This window comes from Martes martes (genome assembly GCF_963455335.1).
Source record: "Martes martes genome assembly, chromosome: 15".
NCBI classification, from domain to species: Eukaryota; Metazoa; Chordata; class Mammalia; order Carnivora; family Mustelidae; genus Martes; species Martes martes.
In genome coordinates, this window is record NC_137903.1 from 29,196,009 (window position 1) to 29,214,229 (window position 18,221).

Below are 18,221 nucleotides of genomic sequence, written 5' to 3' on the forward strand. Positions count from 1 at the left end.
ATTAAAGAATAAAATGCACAAACATAACATTCTCAATAATGTATTGAGTTTTGTTACTAAGTTATCCTCTTAAGGTCTTCTAAGTTTAGTTCTCATGGCATTTTGAGTATGATCTTTTTATCCATTCCAACTGTTGCCAAAGCAAATGTAACCAAGTACCAACAATACTCATCTAAACCATCTGAGAGTGTGTTAAGATCTGCCCACTCGGGGCACCTGGGTGGCTCAGTGGGTTAAAGCCTCTGCCTTCGGCTCAGGTCATGATCCCAGGGTCCTGGGATCGAGCCCCACATGGGCCTCTGTGCTCAGCAAGAAACCTGCTTCCCCCTCTCTCTCTGCCTGCCTCTCTGCCTACTTGTGATCTCTGCCTGTCAAATAAATAAATAAATAAAATCTTAAAAAAAAAAAAAAAGATCTGCCCACTCTTTAAAGAAAATAAATAAATAAATAAGACTTCTAAGAGGTACTATGTGTACATTTTTCACACTCTGCAGAGTGGTGTAAAGAGCAAAGACCTCAGAGTCATAAAGACCTGAGCTGGCATGCAGAATCCACCACCTGCCAGATGTTTCACCTTAAACAAATTAAAAGCTCTGAACCTGTTCGCTCATCTGCAAAATGAGAACAGTATCTACCTCGAGGGTTGTTGTAGGAATAAATGAAGCAATGTATTTAAAGAATTGAGTATATAGCAGGTATGCCCTGCCTCCACCAATGCCATACTCCTGGGAGTCAGTCAAGTGAAAACGTATCTCTGCCCTTACTAAAAGTGTGATAGTAGGAAAGTTGTTTAACCTCTCTGTGCCCTGGGGGAAATGGGGAACAAACTACGAATATCACAAAGTTGCTGTGAATCTCTTAACGTACAATGTAATGCCAGGCATCTAGCACAACGCCCAGCACACGACAGATTCCACTGATACTAGATTCCTTTCACTTCCTTTCTTCTTCAATGGTGTTCAATATATGTTCCTCACCAAGTGGTCCGGAATCTAGCGATCTTGCCTGACACAAATCCAGAAAGTAGGCCATTTTCTAGTTAGTAGCCTTTGTGAATCAAGGGCAACATTTTGACATCTTGTACTATAAGCATCCTCTCAGTTTCAGAAGGAATGAAAATATTTTTGTTGTTCCCTCTTCCTTCCATTTTGTACACATTGCTTTTCCATGTAGGTCATTACATAAATTTCCCTCTATCTTTTCTAAATACTTAAGTAGCTTTAGTATTGTATGTAGTATATGGATATTAGCTTTAGTATGCTGCTTATGTTAAAACCAAAATACATTTCTTACTCTCACTGCTGATACCAGTGCTGCCAGAAAATAAAAACACACTGACACTTCATGCTTCCTCCTATGTGTTACTCCACACATTTAGTTCCAAATAAATCTTTAAAATGTCAATTATCTCAAAATGAGTTTTAATTATACTTACTCCTAATGCCAGTTTTAAGACCTTAACATCTACTTCAATATCAAATACAAGAATTTAAATAAAATAAAAGTTGTCATAAACATAAAATCATGTTAAAGTTTCCCTCAAACTAATGCAAATAATCTTCCAAACACTGAGATTCATTTGCTAGTTAACTAACATGTGCAGCTCTGAAAACATTGTTATGGTGTTTAAGAATCAATTAAACCATTAACTCCCATATTTTCAGTCTTCAAAGTGGAAAGAAGCCATTCTCCTCCCACAAAAAACAACATAAAAAAAAATCTTACATTTAACATCTGGAGAAAAGTCTGCAAATACTAAGAAACTTTTTTACAAATATTTTACACATCTAAAATTTATTAACCAGGGCACAGAAATCTTACAAAATGATTCTTAAAGTTACCAGACAAAATTTCCTTACACCAGCAGCTTCCTATGAAAAGCTCTCTAGTTTTTTCAGAGCTCTACAACATGGGCTCCCAAAGCAAACGCTAAGGAATTACAACAGGAGGCCCTTTTCCTGTTATTTTACAAAGACTGGGTAACGGAGAGAATGTTTAATTGCCACTGCACTGTACAATCTGTGTCAACAGCACATGCCCTCAAAAAAACTCTATTAAAAAAAAAATCCCATAGTAGGCACTGTTTGTTTCTCTTCATTTTTGAGGCCAAAATACGTCTGGCAAAAGGAATATGTCTCACTGATAATAGGAAATGAAAATGGCACCCCACAATCAGCAAGCTAAATATTGGTTTTAAATAAATGGTTTAATAGAGCCTGGAATGTGTATGGAAGGATGATAAAGGCTTTAAGAATGACAACCAAAATTAACACTGTACTTCGACATAGGCCACCTTACATTCTACAGTCTGAACAGCAGCCATCATTACAAATGTCAAAATCAATACAGTACTATGTGCCATCCACCGTCTTCCAATAATAAAGAAACCAACTCAAATTTCTTGGTGGTGTAATCACAATTATGACTGAGGGGGAACTGTATGAGGAATGAGGAAAATACCACAAAATAAAACCACCCTATGTAAAAACATGATAAAATAGCTCACTGAAAAAAGAAAACACGTTTGCTACCCAATGAAAGAAATCTGGGTAAATCCCACCTAACCAAGGGCACTTGATTTAAGACCAAAGCTGCTTTATTTCTCTCTCCTTTCTTATCTTCCCAGTCCCCCATCATCTTCCCGAACCTGTTCGAGAAGACACGGAGGGGGATCCGATGATCGGAAACAAAAACCCGGCGTGTGTACATCCTGAGGAGGAAGAGGGAAGGGAAGGCACCACTTACCTGTTCCAAAGGCTTTGGCCACCAGCCAGGCCAGATTGCAGGCGATTTTGGCCCTGGAGAAATCATAGTGGTCAAAGGGCTTGATGGCTGGAACAATGAAAGTCTTTCTCATCTCCCGGGGGTCTGCAGCATCCCCCATCTTTCACGGCGGCTCCTCGGGATGTCCGGGCTCTAACCTTCACATGGTGTGGCCTCGCCGCCGCGGGGGTCGGGAGGGGAGGAAGGAAGAGCTCAAACCATCGGGGCCGGGGCGAGGCCCGCCCGGGCGGCGACCGGGGAGGAGAAGCTCAGCTGTCCGCGCCGCGAGCCTGCCGCCTCCCGCGGGAGCCGCCGCCGCTCTTCCCGGGCATAGGAATGTGACGGCGCAGCGTCCGTCCGTCCGTCCGTCCGCCCCGCGCCGGCGCCCCGCCGAGCCACCCGCCCCACGAGCGCGCGTGTGAGCGAGGCCGCCTCCCCTTTGTCTCCGTTTAGTCACACGGGCTTGGGGGGAGGGGGGAGGCTGGAAGGGCCCGGAATTTTAAGGGGGGGGGGGAGGCTTTAACAATCACGTTGTGGAAAATGTCCCCGCCATCGCGGTGCCCGCACGCCCCCGCCTCCCGCTTCCCTTCCCTCGGAGCGGGGAGACCCCCTTAGGCCCCGGCGAGTCAAGGGACGAGCCAAGCGCGCGGGACGGGGGCGCCCTCGGTCCCCCGGCGCAGCCTGGTCGGGGGCCGCCGGAGACCGAGCGCAGGAAAACGTCAAAATCACTGCGGCTCCCAGGCCGCCGGCGGCCCGGCCCCTCCTCCGCGCTCCCCTCCCGTCGCCGTCGCCTCCTTCTCCGGCCGCCGTCGCTGCCGCCGCCTCCCGGACCTTCCTCCCAGCGGACGGCGAAGGCAGCGGCCCGCCAGAGGCCGTAAATCCCACGCTCTCGGTCCTGCCCTTATCAGTCCTGCCCTTGTATTTTTCCCCCCTTGTGCCGCCCGGCTCGGTTGCTCCCCGTCAGCCGCCGCCGCCGCTGCGGTTTTCCGGCTGCCGCACTGGAGGGAGTGAGCAGATGCGGGCACTGAGCATGCGCGCCGGGGCCGCTCCGGCCTGCGCCCCCGCCCGGCTTCCCTCCGGCCGCGGAGTTCGCCGCCGCCAGTCCGACCCTCTGAGCATGCCCAGCCTCGCTCCCCGCCCGCGCCCGGGCTTCGGTTGCGGCTGTTTTTTAATCATCACTTAGGCGTGCTCGCTTGAGTGGACATCCTCCTCGTCCCTGGCGTTTGGCTGCTGCTGCTCACACTGCTGAAAGGGGAAAGGGAAGGGAGGGAGCGGAGGGAAGGGCCTAGCAATAGCTCGCGTATTTCAGCGACCGAGTGGTTAAGCAGAGAGAATGGATATTTATTAAAATGCTTGCTATGGGACACACACTTTGCTGCGAGGCTGGTGTGCATAAAGCCTATTTAGAACTCGAAGTAGCTGTAAGGATTAGGTGTTATCGCTGATTGACCACAAAATTAGATGAATTGAGTTGATTGAGTCACACCTAGAGCCTTAACCCGGAGTGAGAACCTGCGAAGCCCCAAACCTGTATTAATTTCATTACATCAAGATACTTTTTTTTTTGACTCAATGCTCTCCATTTAAGCGTTCTCACTAAGTGACGGAGCGCATCCACCAATGCCTCCCCGTTTCCTCCAAATAAAGCATGGATTCTTTCACACAGCAAACTACCCCTCACAATGTTCCTGTATCTACAGACCTACATGGCTTCATTTTATCAGAGCCGCTCTCCATTTTCCCAAAACGGAAAGATCTGTTTGTCCTTGCTCAGTATGGTACCTCTGTCCACCTGGCTTACTTCTACTTCATAGAAATCACTTCTTCCAAGAAGTCTTCCCAGGCAGCTCCTGACGCACCCCCGTCAGTGCTGTCACATAGATTCCCCTACTGTTCCCAGAGCACTCTGGTCTTATTTCTGTCATAGCATTTGCCACACTGTATCATCAGGTAATCGTCTTTCCTACTGGTGACATTGTTTATCTCCCACACCTGTTTACTTCTTGGCCCCATAGTAGTTGTTCAATTAACTTTTAAGGGCTAAAAATGGATGTCATTGTAGTCAACACCTAAGATGAGACAATGAGACAATTTCTCATTTAAAACATGACCTAATTTTAATTATTGAAAAATCATGTATTATCTTCATTTTTCAGATGAGAAAACAAAAGCTCAGCAAAATTTTAAAATTACCCTATATCACACCACTGATAAACTGGCAGATCCAAGATTTGAACCTAGGATGATCTTACTCCAAAGCCCATCTTTTAACTAGGAGGGCCTCCCTGATATTACCTGCCCTTAAGGTAGAAGCAAGACATATGAAGTGTGAGGGGAAGGGTGTTGGACACTAGCTCCACCAGCAAGCAGGTCCTTTTTTTTTTTTTTTAAAGATTTTATTTATTTATTTGACAGAGAGATCAAAAGTAGGCAGAGAGGCAGGCAGAGAAAGAAGGGGAAGCAGGCTTCCTGCTGGGCAGAGAGCCCAATGCAGGGTTTGATCCCAGGACCCTGAGGTCATGACCTGAGCCGAAGGCAGAGGCTTTAACCCACTGAGGCACCCAGGTGCCCCAAGCAGGCCCTTTTGATCCTGTTTAATCCCTACAATTACTCAAACCTACTATGGCACTGCAGATACAAGCCTTGCTAACACTGTGGGCTAGGAAAAGAATGTGAGTGAGAAGAATACACAAGGTGGTTGATGTCATTTTTCAGTAATTTAATGAATATTTAAAAAAGTATTCCTCAGAAGCAAGGCCTTTCTCTAGGTCACATAGGGGATAATAAAATTAACATATGGATAATAGTTTACAAAGCACATTCACATGACTACCCAATTTTCATATCCATTCTATGAAGTAGACATTATTATCTTGCAAATCTAGATGCAGAACTGAGGGTCGTAGAGATTAAGTTGCATGGCCAAGATTTCATGGATGATTACTATCCTGGGTCTGCCTACATAAACAAGGACAAGTCTTCTGGCTCCAGTCCTCAGGCACCTTTCCCTGTGCCTGTTCCCTCTCTAGATTATGGAGGCTGTCATGTTCATAAATAAATATAATCCAGTATAAAAGAGGTAAGTGCTGTAAGAGTTACAAAGTGCAGAAAGAACATCTAGGTGGAGGGATCGGAAGGTGTTTTCAGAACTTCTGTTAAATCCAACATATTCAAATTCACCTTCAACTGAATTCTAGAGCAACAAGTTAAATTAAGAGAAATAAATAAATAGCCTGGACAGGTTGAAGAGAGATCCTGAAACATTTCACCAGTCATTACGATAACCTGCATGCGAGTACAAGATTCTCGAGGCCAGAAATCATGCCTAATTGACTCCATGTTCCATGTGTGACCTAGCAGAGTGCTTTGTTCACAATGGGTGCTAGGTAAATGCTTGTTGAATTTTATTGAAAACCATTTCACCCTGAATAAACATGATGTGGAAGAAAAGGAAACAGAGACAGTTGCTCTGACTTGTCCTTTGATTCCGTAGTGATGCATTTCATAGCAATGGCATTACTATGACCCCAGTCGGGGAGGGGTGTATTTAGGAATGGGGAAAAAAAAATGCCTACACAAAGAGCAGCTTTTACTTTCAGGGATGCTGTGAAACTTAGGGTCATAGTAGGAGGCTATTATTAACAGAGAAACACCCTGAGTACAAAGAAGGATTCATTTTCAGAGAGACAGATACTCTAATAGGGTGTTCTTTGTGACACCTTGAGAATGATCTCTTTTAAAAATGATTCTCTGTAGAATACCACTGTCAAAAAGAAATGCTCTCCACTACCTTCTTAAGATATCTGACTTCACTAAAAACAAAAACAAAACCCAGTGATTCTCTGGGCCAGCTTGTCCAACCATATGGCTATTTCTCTATTTTTTTTATCTTCAGGCATAGACTCACTAACCATCATCCAACAGTTACACAATTCTTACATATGTAATTCTCCTTCTCTCTATTTTCTTTCTCCTAGAAAACCTACAGCGTAACCCAGACTTTCTTCTTTGTGGGTGTCCTCCATTTCTCTGTCTTTGGATTGGTTCATAAATGTATTCATTCATTAGCTAATATTGACTGAGCACCTGGGTGCTAAGAATGCAACATTGAACAGGACAGTGGAGGAAGCAAAGTTTTAATGAGAAAGCTTAGGGATCCGAGGGCCTGGGCGACCCAGTTCTCCTTCATTGTTGTCTCTATCTCCAGAGCCTAGAAGTCTCTTGTTACTTCACCTATAGAAATCTTCAGTGTGTTCCTTAAAACGGAGAAACAAAGAAACCATTGAGCATTGAGCGTTGCTGTTATTTTTTTAATTGAACACATGCTTACATATACTATCATCCACTTTCTTTTTTTTTTTAAAGATTTTATTTATTTAACAGAGAGAGAGAGATCACAAGTAGGCAGAGAGGCAGGCAGAGGAGGTGGGGCGGGGGGGGGGGGAGCAGGCTCCCAGCTGAGTAGAGAGCCCGATGCGGGGCTCCATCCCAGGACCCTGAGATCATGACCTGAGCCGAAGGCAGAGGCTTAACCCACTGAGCCACCCAGGTGCCCCTCATCCACTTTCAAAAGGTTACATTAATAGTACTGAACCCTTACTGAGCACTGTATGTATCGGGCCCTGTTTTACATGTATATAATCCTCACCACAACACCCTCCCCCCACCATATCTTCATTTGGCAAATGGAGAAACTGAGGCACAGAGAATTTAAGTAAATGGTGAAGACCTTGTGTTATTCTGAAACTCAAGGAACTAGAATAAGTAAACTTTGAATCAACCAGGTTAAGAATGACCAAAGGGAGGGCAGGGGGAAAAGGCTTAGCTGGTGACAATAAGAGGTTTGGTTGGCTGAAGTTTCACCAATATGGGATAGAAGAGTGTGTACTGCATATCCAACATTCCATCAGTTCTAGACACAGTTGTGGCTTTCATAGCTAAGAGAATTTTATAAGGATTACCTCATCAACGTTCACAATAATTTCTGCGAGGCCTGTGTGGAAGGAGGTCAAATGCATAGCTGGAACAACTAAAACCCAGGGAGGACACACGACTTTCCACAGTCATACTGTGAATAAGTCTAAACTGAAAAGTGAAACCTGGCTCTCATGTTCCCAGGTATAACATTATATTTTTCCCAGATCCCCAAGACATTTTTCCTTTATTTATTCCCTACTCAATCCAAGGTCTTATTTGAAGTCAAACACTGGTTTGGGAGTAAAGACCCTGGATTCCATGACTGTTTTGTCACATCACTTGAGGGAGCATATGTCATTGCTCTCTGGTTTCCACTGCTACTAAACAAAGGGATGGAATTGGACAACTTTTAAGATACTTCCAACACCGACAGTCCTCAATGGGGGGCTCACATCTATATACTTTATGAGATCATAACTAAAGGCTAAATCAATCAGATGCCTAGTGTTCAGGATTTAAAACTTTTGAGTAGGAGTTACTTTTTTATTTCCAGAAAGCTTTATGATGGGATTATGTGGAAAGGCTATGGAAGGTTACAGAGCAGGAAATGGAACCCTCCCACGAAGGCAGGCACCAGATCAAAACTGGGATGAGAGAAGGGGATAGAAGTACTTGTTTATTTGGTAAATATAGGAGTCCTACCCCTTAAGTCAACCAGGTCTAGAGTTTTGGAGTGTCACATAGTCAACCAGGAAGATTTTGTCCTTTTTATCAACTCTTCGTTGGGGAAAAAAAAGCCTACATGTCCATCAGTAGAGGAAAAGACCAATCCAATAAGTTATGCTTCACATAGAGATCACATAGGCATTGAATGGAGAGATCTCTGAGACATCATGTGGCCAAGGGAAAAAGAGGAAGCTGCAAAGCAGTATGTTTTAGTGTGGTGTTTAAAAATCATATATATTCATGGCATATCCCTGGATATTCCCAGAAGGATGCACGAGAAACTGGAGGCATAGTCAAGAGACCTCATTTTCTCCTTTTACGCTTTGGTAGCTCTTGATTCATAAGCGTCATTACTTATTCAAAATATAAATTAATATATATACTCTAATGAACTTCTTCACTCCTTTCCACCAGCGAGATTTCTGCACCTACCACACTAGTGAAACTGTTCTCATAACAACCCTTAATGAGCTCCTTGTTTTGACTCTTCTGCTCTTGTGTGTTTGGCCTCTGGGGCATGTGGCACTCATGAGTGCCCCTTTGTTCTTGAAACTACCTTGACCCTCCTGGAAACACCTGGTCTTTCTCACTTTTTTTTTTTTTTAAGATTTTATTTATTTATTTGACAGAGATCACAAGTAGGCAGAGAGGCAGGCAGAGAGAGAGAGGAGGAAGCAGGCTTCCTGCTGAGCAGAGAGCCCGATGTGAGGCTCGATCCCAGAACCCTGGGACCATGACCTGAGCCGAAGGCAGAGGCTTTAACCCACTGAGCCACCCAGGTGCCCCTGGTCTTTCTCACTTTTGAATCCCCTCTCTGCTGCCCTTCCAAACTCCTTTGTTTGCTCCCCCATCTAGTAGAGGAGCTACTCAAAACTCAGTCTTTGGTCCCCTCCTGCCTCGATAACTCCCGCTCTTGGACTGACAACAGTCTTATGGCTTCAGTTCTCATCCCTATACAGGTCATTCCCTAATCTTTATCTCAGCTGCTGACTCCTCTCCTAACTTCCAAAAACTGTTGGCCATTTTCCACTCAAATGTAGCCCTAGGATCTCAAATTCAATAATCAAAAACAAACTCCTCACACTGCCTCTCACTGGGCTGCTAGTCACAGTCTCCAGGATTCTACAAATGACGCCATTCCGTGCTTAAATGTGTCGTCATCCTTGAGCACTCCTCTCATCCCATCCTTGCAAGCAGTCCACATATCTCTCACTTCCATTTACTCATTTCTATTCCCATGAATTTCTCATTTCCTCTCTTTCTCTTCCACTCAGTTTCTGGCTCTCTTTATTCATTTATTTATTTATTTAAAAGATTTATTTATTTATTTATTTATTTGACAGAGAGAGAGATCACAAGTAGGTGGAGAGGCAGGCAGAGAGAGGAGGAAGCAGGCTCCCCGCTGAGCAGAGAGCCCGATGCTGGGCTCCATCCCAGGACTCTGGGATCATGACCTGAGCCGAAGGCAGAGGCTTAACCCACTGAGCCACCCAGGCGCCCCCATTTATTTTTTTTTTAATTGAAGCATTGTCGACACACAATGTTACATTAGTTTCAGGTATATACCAGCTAGGGATTCAGTAAAGTCTGTAAGTTATGCTGTGCTTATTACAGTATAGCTACCATCTGTCACCATAGGTTGCTATTATACTAGCATTGACTATATTCCCTCTGCTGTACCTTTCAACCCTGTGACTTATTCACTTCCATAACTGGAAGCTCGTACCTCCCACTCCCTTTCTCCTATTTTGCCCATCCCCCACCTACCTCCCCGCTGGCTACCATTGGTTTGTTCTCTAGTTTCTCTCTCTCTCTCTCTCTCTTTTTTTTTTTTTTTTTTAAAGATTTTATTTATTTACTGGGCAGAGAGAGACCACAAGTAGGCAGAGCAGCAGGCAGAGAGAGGAGGGGGAAGCAGGCTCCCCGCTGACTGGAGAGCCCGATGCGGGGCTCGATCCCAGGACCCCGAGATCATGACCTGAGCCGAAGGCAGAGGCTTAACCCACTGAGCCACCCAGGCGCCCCTCTAGTTTCTCTTTTTGAACCCACAGGTTAACACAATAATTTTCCTAAACCTGAATTTTGATAATTTAATAATATTCACAGTCAACAAACTTTAATGATTTCAGACTGTATGTCCAAGACCGTACTAGACTTTTCACATACTGCCTCTTACTTAATTATAAAATAGCATGTAATACAGAAATGAATCTCATTTTACAGATGGAAAAAGGAGGCTCAGAGAGATTAAGATAATTTCTCAAGCTTTCATGGGAAGAATAGAGTTGACACTCAAACTCATGGCTCCTCATTTCAAGTTCAGGAGTTTTTCCACCTCTATTCACCTGGTTGGTGGTGATGCCTTGCTTCCTAGATGTGGTCTAAACATTTTCCTTGACTTTGAATATCCTCTGCACAATGGCCTATTCATATTTCCCCAGTACTCTCCTATTCATATCAAGCCAAATTACTCTCAAGATTGCCAACATAGCTAATGCTTCACGAGGTTTATTGGTTTCGGTAATTTTATTTTATTTAAAAATTTTTTTAAAAGATTTTATTTATTTATTTGACAGAGGGAGAGGTCACAAGTAGGCAGAGAGGCAGGTGGAGAGATGGAGGAAGCAGGCTCCCCGCAGAGCAGAGAGCCCAGTGCTCTCTGGGCTTGATCCCAGGACCCTGAAATCATGACCTGAGATCATGACCTGAGCCGAAGGAGAGGCTTAACCCACTGAGCCACCCAGGTGTCCTGGTTTCAGTAATTTTATTAACCATCCTCCATAATGCCCTCCACCAGACCAGCATAAACCATTGAAATGTCATCTTATAATAAACCTCAAATGCCACTTGTGCCTGCCCACTGCCCCCTTCCTCTAGGTTTCCCTGATCCATTTGTGCCCTCTTATGGTATGTTTTGTCTTGAATTATAATTTCTGTGAACCATAAGAGAAGAGACAATCTTATTTTGCCTATTTTGTTTTATAATCTCCATCAGTGTCTAATATATAATATAATATATGATATGATATGATATAATCTGATATGATATATTATATATACTGTTATATATATAATATATAATAGACCACATGAAGTATTTGTTCAATAGTTGAAAGAATCAGTGAATTAACAGGCAACAAAAAATGCACATTAACACACATTCTAGCACCTTGCAACAGATCAATAACTTAACGAGCTTATATGGGAATTAAAAATGAAAATTTGATCTCCTTAATACTATAGGGGTTCCCTGTGGTTCCTAAATACTAGTCTATTATAGTTTATTGGAAATTATACATAGAAAATGTAGTGATTTTTTCATAAAACCAATTTTTTTTCCTCTTAAGAGTTATTTTTTTATTATAAGATTATTCCCTTCTTGCTTTCTTTTTCTGTTAAAATGTCCTTTCTCTTGTGAAGTAATGGTGATCATTGATGACAACTGAGTTTTTATATATACTCATTGGTAAAATAAAAAGTTAATAACCCTGTGTTCTTTACTCTCCAGTTTATTTATTTATTCATTCATTTGAGAAACTTGGCTGCTTTGTGAAATCCAAGAGTCTGGAGACCACTGCTCTTGTCAACTGAACTAAGTAAGTTAGTCTAGATTAACTTCTCAAACAAAACTGGCTCCAAGTGGCATTCAGAAAAAGCCAAAATCTGTTGTTTTTGTGTATCACATTTGCTATGGAAACAGTTATTATTGTAATTTCAAATATGTTGGTATTTGAAAAGTCATGGCATATGGGCTAAGTTGTTGGTGTTTGTTTGTTTGGGTTTTTTTTTTTGTCACTAAGTATATAAATCAAATCTTCCTTTAATGCATTAGTTAGGAGCTACGCTTAAACTTTTGTGGACCTCTTTCTAAATAGATTTGGAACTATCAGTAGACAGAGGAAATGATCATTCCTTTTATTATGACCTGTAGACAGCTGGAAAAAATCTAGTGTACTTCTTTCTGATGTTTAATCTTTTCAGTCAGGATACTAGGAGAATTTTGAATACATAATTTTGATTAATGGAACCAAAATGTGGTGGCTTCCTTCTCCCAATTAGTTTTTTCATCTGTTTCTCATCTTCCTCCTGACTTTATAGATCAGAGAAATGTAACTTCCTGTTTAGTTTCTTACGTTGTTAATTTAAAGTTTCTGGATAAAGCTAGAAGAGGAAAAATTACAGCTTGATGTTGGGAATTAGAGAAAGGCAAAAGCTTGTGGCATCCAAAATGATTTTCTTTATGGAACTTAGATAACTCAGAACATTATTTTAGCCATATGAAACACTTTACTTTTAGGTGACTCAAAATGAAAGCTGAAATTAGAAAGGAAAGAAAATCAACAAATAACCTAGTGAGTGAAAAATGTGCTGAGATAGTCTTCCACAATTCCAAAATAAAAGAGGTTTCTTTAAAAATAGAAGCAATACTCTGGTGCTTTTACTAATCCACTTAAAATTTGCTTAAACCAATTTCTTACTGTATTTTAAAACATCTTTTTGTTACATTACATTAGTGGACACAATTCAGAATAATAACCATTTGTAAATAAAATAGGATATTTTATTTGTTTGTAAACAAAGCTGGAAATGCTAGGAGCCACCTGGATGTGTGCAGAGAGAAACGATTATCTCTCCATCAAGTCTTGTATGTTTATGTTAGTAATCACACAGAGGGTTCAAGCAAGTATATCATTTAAGTTTTTATTTCCCTGGAAATAAATTTTATTGTTTATCTTCCATGGGCCACTTAGCTAGTTTGGTTAACTTTATAGAGTGGGAGTGGAAAATGGGAACAAAGATGTGGGGGCGGGGATCAGAAGGAGGGGGTTGTAACCACAGCCTGTTCCCAAATCCTAGCCTGTACTTTTTTTTAAGTATGTGATTTTTTCATTAAAAAGCAGGAATATATTAAGATATTTTAATAATTATTTTAATATATTTAATAATTATATTTAATATTAAAATAAATATTTTAATAATTTTAATATTAAGATAAGTTAAGGAAACCTGCATCAATACAAAGAAACGGGGCGCTTGGGTGGCTCAGTCTGTTAAGTATCTGTCTTCTGCTCAGGTCATGATCCCAGAGTCCTACCACGATGGCGCTCCCTGTTCAGCGGGGAGTCTGCTTCTCCCTCTCCATTTGCCCCTTCCCCCTGCTCGTGCTTCCTCTCTCTCTCTCTCAATTAAATAAAATCTTTCAAAAAATTAGGAAACATTCTTCTAATTGCAATTGAGTGCATTTTTATACTTGAAACTCACAATTTTTCTCTTGTGATAAAAACAATCCGTATTCATTTCTTTAATTTAAAAAATAAATACAAAAAAGCAAATGAAAAAATAAACACCGGGACACTTGGGTGGCTCAGTTGGTAAAGGGTCTGCCTTCTGCTCAGGTCATGATCCTACGGTCCTGCTCAGCCAGGAGTCTGCCTCTCCCTCCTCCTCCAGCCTCCCCACCTCCCCAACCCCTGCTCAAACTCTCTCTCTCTCTCTCTCTTTCTCACTCTGCTCTCTCCCTCTCTCAAACAAATAAAATCATAAAAAAAAAATAAACACCTATAATTTCACCACCCAGAGCTATGCTTTGTATAGCCTTTCATTCATTTTGTACCAAAATGAGCTTATATTATACATCCCATTTATAACTTGTTTCTTTTATATAATACTATTATTAATATCCCTTGATATTAATTAATGTTCATCTAAAACATTAACTTAATGCACAATAGAATTTCATCGTATGGATGTATTTTTTAAATTTTAACCAAACCCCCCATATTATAGGACATTTTTGCTATTTCTATATTTTTTGTTTTTATGAATACTGCTGTCAGGAATACTCTAGAACATGTATCTTTGCCTACTTCACTAATTATTCTTAGATATGGATAAGTTTTTTTTTTAAGTGAGGGGAGAGAGAGAGCGTAAGTGGAGGGAGGGGCAGAGGGACGGACAGAGAGAGAGAGAATCTGAAGAGGCTCCTTGCTCGTCACAGAGCCCAATGTGGGGCTCCATCTCAGGACCGTGAGATCATGAGCTGAGCTGGTATCAAAAGTTCAATGCTTAACGTGACTGAGCCACCAGGAGCCCCAGATATGTATAAATTCTTAACTGTGAATTGCCAAGTCACTTTTGTCAGTCTTTTTATATGTATGTGACACTGCCCTTGAGAAAGGTTGTACCCATTTTTATTCATACTAGCAATGTATGAGAGTATACATTGTTTTTTCTTTTTATTTCTCTAATTACTCTTTTAATTAAACTTTCTGTCAAATTTCATTTGCTTTTTTTTCTCATATGAGACTAATTTCCCATTTATTATGAGGGTATCTTCTCCTTGATTTGTGAGAGGTATATATTAAATATATAAACTGTTTCTCTCTCAAACACAGTCATTTTCCCAAGTTATCATATCCCTTTTAATGTTAATTATAGCATTTTTTGGATGTACTTGTTTTTCTCTAGTGAATTCTGTCAGTCTTTTCATTTTTAGTTTCTGCCTTAGGTGTTAAACTTTAAAGGGGTGCCTGGGTGGCTCAGTCCTTAAGTGTCTGCCTTCTACTCAGGTCATGATCCCGGGATCCTGGGATGGGGGTCCCTGCTCAGCAGGAAGCCTGCTTCTCCCTCTCCCACTCTCACTGTCTCTTTCTCTATATCAAATAAATAAAATCTTTTTTTTTTAAAAAAAAGCTATTCCTCCAAGGCCACTCTACCCAGAAGTTATTTACTGTATACATGAAGTAACAGATAAATTGTCACAGGCATGTTGTTGTTGTTTTTAAATAAGATCTACACCCAACATAGAGCTCAAACCCATGACCCTGAGATCAAAAGTCACAGAACTGAGCCAGCCAGGTGTCCCTGTCACAGGCATTTTGTCTGCAAAGGTACTGAGCTTCCTCTGTTTTGACTTCAAGAACATTTTTATTCTATGTACTAACACAAGCATCTTAATCAGAATTACAACAACAATGCTGATTGTGAAGATGCTGTTCTCAGAGAGAGTGTCATTAGGCTAATTTCATTCTTTGATCAACTTTCTCTACTGTGTAGTTAAACAATTCCTGGTTTTGTTTTGTTTTGTTTTTTCGTTTTCTTTTGTTGTTCTACTAAGATTATTTTCACTGGAATTGGTTCTTTTCCATGTAAATTTACAACCAAGATTTTATTTTTTTTACGACTCTTTTGTTCATATCAAGTTCTAACAGCAGCCTGCTACTATAAATTTTCTTCTGTGGCCACTATTTTTAACAGGTTCAATTTCCCTGAGTCATATTTTTATACCTCCAGTTTTGTTAAAAAGATGTGACTCTCCAAGCAGCTTTTTATTTATTACAACTTTGTATGCCATCCAGCCCAATGTCTCTGTGTATGTGTGTGCATTTGTGTGTGCATGTTATTTCTACTAGTGATTTTCATTATGAATCGAATAAAACAATGATGGAGCCACCAGTGCTGTAAATGCAGTGGCTATCATACCACACAAGAGAGCAGAGCGTAGGAGCCCTATGCCCGCCCAGGGAGAGTAAGAGGTATGGTTGTTTAAACTATGTTCACAAATTCTTTGAGTTTCCATTCAAAAGACAGAGCCTGAGTCCCCTTCCCTTGAGTGTGGGCTGGAAAAAAGGACTGAATTGTAAGGAATAAGGAAAAAACCACAAAGGACATTGCCTATAACCTAGTCATTGGAGACAAAGCCATAAAAGGCATTGTGACTTTCTGCTTATTCTCTCTTGGATCTCTCCTTCTGGGGAAATCCCGCTGCCATGTCAGAAGGACACTCAAGCACCTTACAAGCCTGTTGTCCACTTGGTGAACAACAGAGGCTGCCCGCTTGCAGTCATGTGGGTGAGCCATTTTGGAAGCTGATCCTCTAGCCCGGGGCAGGCCATCAGAAGAAGCCAATAGCCTCCTGGGAGGCTGAGCCATAGTGACTTCTAGACGGGCCCTAGACTCCTCACTCTTAGAAACTATGTGAGATAGTTTTGCATTAATTCATTATGCATCAAAGTAAAGAGGATATGACAATGCTTTGGGGGAAGGGGTCACAAAAGACTTCCTGGAGATAGTAACTTGGCCGTGATTTGCTCTCCTCAATGACATTATAGCAAATGTTCCTCTCTGTGTTGCTTCTTCAAGCCCTTGGACACATTCTTTCTTTTCAATGTCACCTCTCTACTCTCCTGTCCTTATCCTTCTTCCCCTCCCCATTCTCTCTCCCTCCTTCTCTATTCCCAATCAGATAGCAATGGGAAGGGTTGTATAAACCACTCTGGATCGGGGCGCCTGGGTGGCCCAGTGGGTTAAACTTCTGCCTTCAGCTCGGGTCATGATCTCAGGGTCCTGGGATCGAGCGCCGCATCGGGCTGTCTCCTCGGCGGGAAGCCTGCTTCTCTCTCTTTCTCTCTGCCTGCCTCTCTGCCTACTTGTGATCTCTCTCTGTCAAATAAATAAATAAAAATCTTAAAAAACAACAACAACAACAACCACCACTCTGGATCTTCAGTAAGAAGAAAACAGCTTTGATGATTACATATTACCCCCTCTAAGAAATACTCATTTCCATGGTGCAGATTTGTACGTGATAGACAGATACTCCCTCCCTCCTCCCAATCCTCCTAAAATGTATACTCATTTTGTGCCTATTGTGGATGGGCACCACAAGATTTCAGGTGGACTGTTTAGGAAACAGCAATTTTATTTACAGCTTAGGGAATATTTAAAATGAACTACAATATAAAAACAGTGATTCTAAATAGTCTAATTAGATACTTGGTTTTTATTAGTAAACAGAACTAGGACAATGGATTCACAGCTCAAGAAACAAATTTGCTGACAGAGACGGGTTGAACAGCTGAAAACACAGAAGTAAAACCTATTTGTTCCACTTTTCAGAAAGTTTGCATTTTGAGATCTTGGTAAAATTGCTTACAGAATTATCCATTCTACTTAGAATTCCTCTGGCCTCAGTTGTTCACCAAGTGGGCCTTGCCACAGGCTGATTGGGTGTCCTCACAACATGGCAGCAGGGTCCACAGGGAGGAATCTCTCTCCAAGAAAGAACAATAATCATAAAAGACAAGATGTAGTTTAGAGTTTAAGTAATAATCAGATTTTCAATTTGTTTATTTACTCCTACCACTCACACAAATAAAGCATTTTAATTGCCTCTTACTTTTTTTGTATGTTGGGGGGTGTGGGGTAGATGTTTGTTTCTTTCAGTAACTGGAATCATGCTGTATGTATTGTTCTTTGCTATGCTTGTTGGAGATGCTCCCAGCCCAACACACTTTTTTTATCCACTACAGAACATTCTACAGAATTAGTGTCACCGTCTTGATGAACATTTGGGTTGCTTCATTCGCGATTAAAATGATTCCTACTTTTGTGCACAAATTTGAGTATAGGGGCTGGAATCTGAGGGGGGCAGGGAGTCTCAGTTTGAGTCCCTGCTGATCTGAGGTCCAGGCACTACTTTTTTTAATGTTTTTAAAATATTATTTTATTATTACTATTTTTTCCCACCCAGGCGCTACTTTTTTTAAAAAGCTCTCTTGGCAAAAACTCTCTGGGATCCATCAGCCATAATACGTTTGTGTCTTCATTTCCTTCCTTTAATAAACTGTTTTCCACCAGACACTTCGAACTGAACATCTAAATGGATAGTTTATTATTCTATGGAATAATTGTATGTCATAAAGAAATAAAAACTCAAAATATGATAACCTCATGATAGCATGACTCTACCCAGAACACTCTCTTCTGAAACATAGTAACTAATCACAGTAAATGTCCGAACTAATGCTTAGTCT

At 41.4% G+C, this 18,221-nt stretch overlaps 1 protein-coding gene across 1 annotated transcript in view; it reads right to left on the reverse strand.

Moving 5' to 3' along the window:
• Nucleotides 1–3,157, reverse strand: part of CAMSAP2 (calmodulin regulated spectrin associated protein family member 2) — a 118,393-nt gene extending 115,236 nt beyond the window's left edge. The window contains exon 1 of the mRNA XM_080824941.1: nucleotides 2,746–3,157. Within this exon, the coding sequence (XP_080681067.1) occupies nucleotides 2,746–2,884 (139 nt within the window). The 5' untranslated portion in view covers nucleotides 2,885–3,157. The remainder of the gene's footprint in view (nucleotides 1–2,745) is intronic.
• Between the last annotated feature and the right edge of the window lie 15,064 nt (nucleotides 3,158–18,221).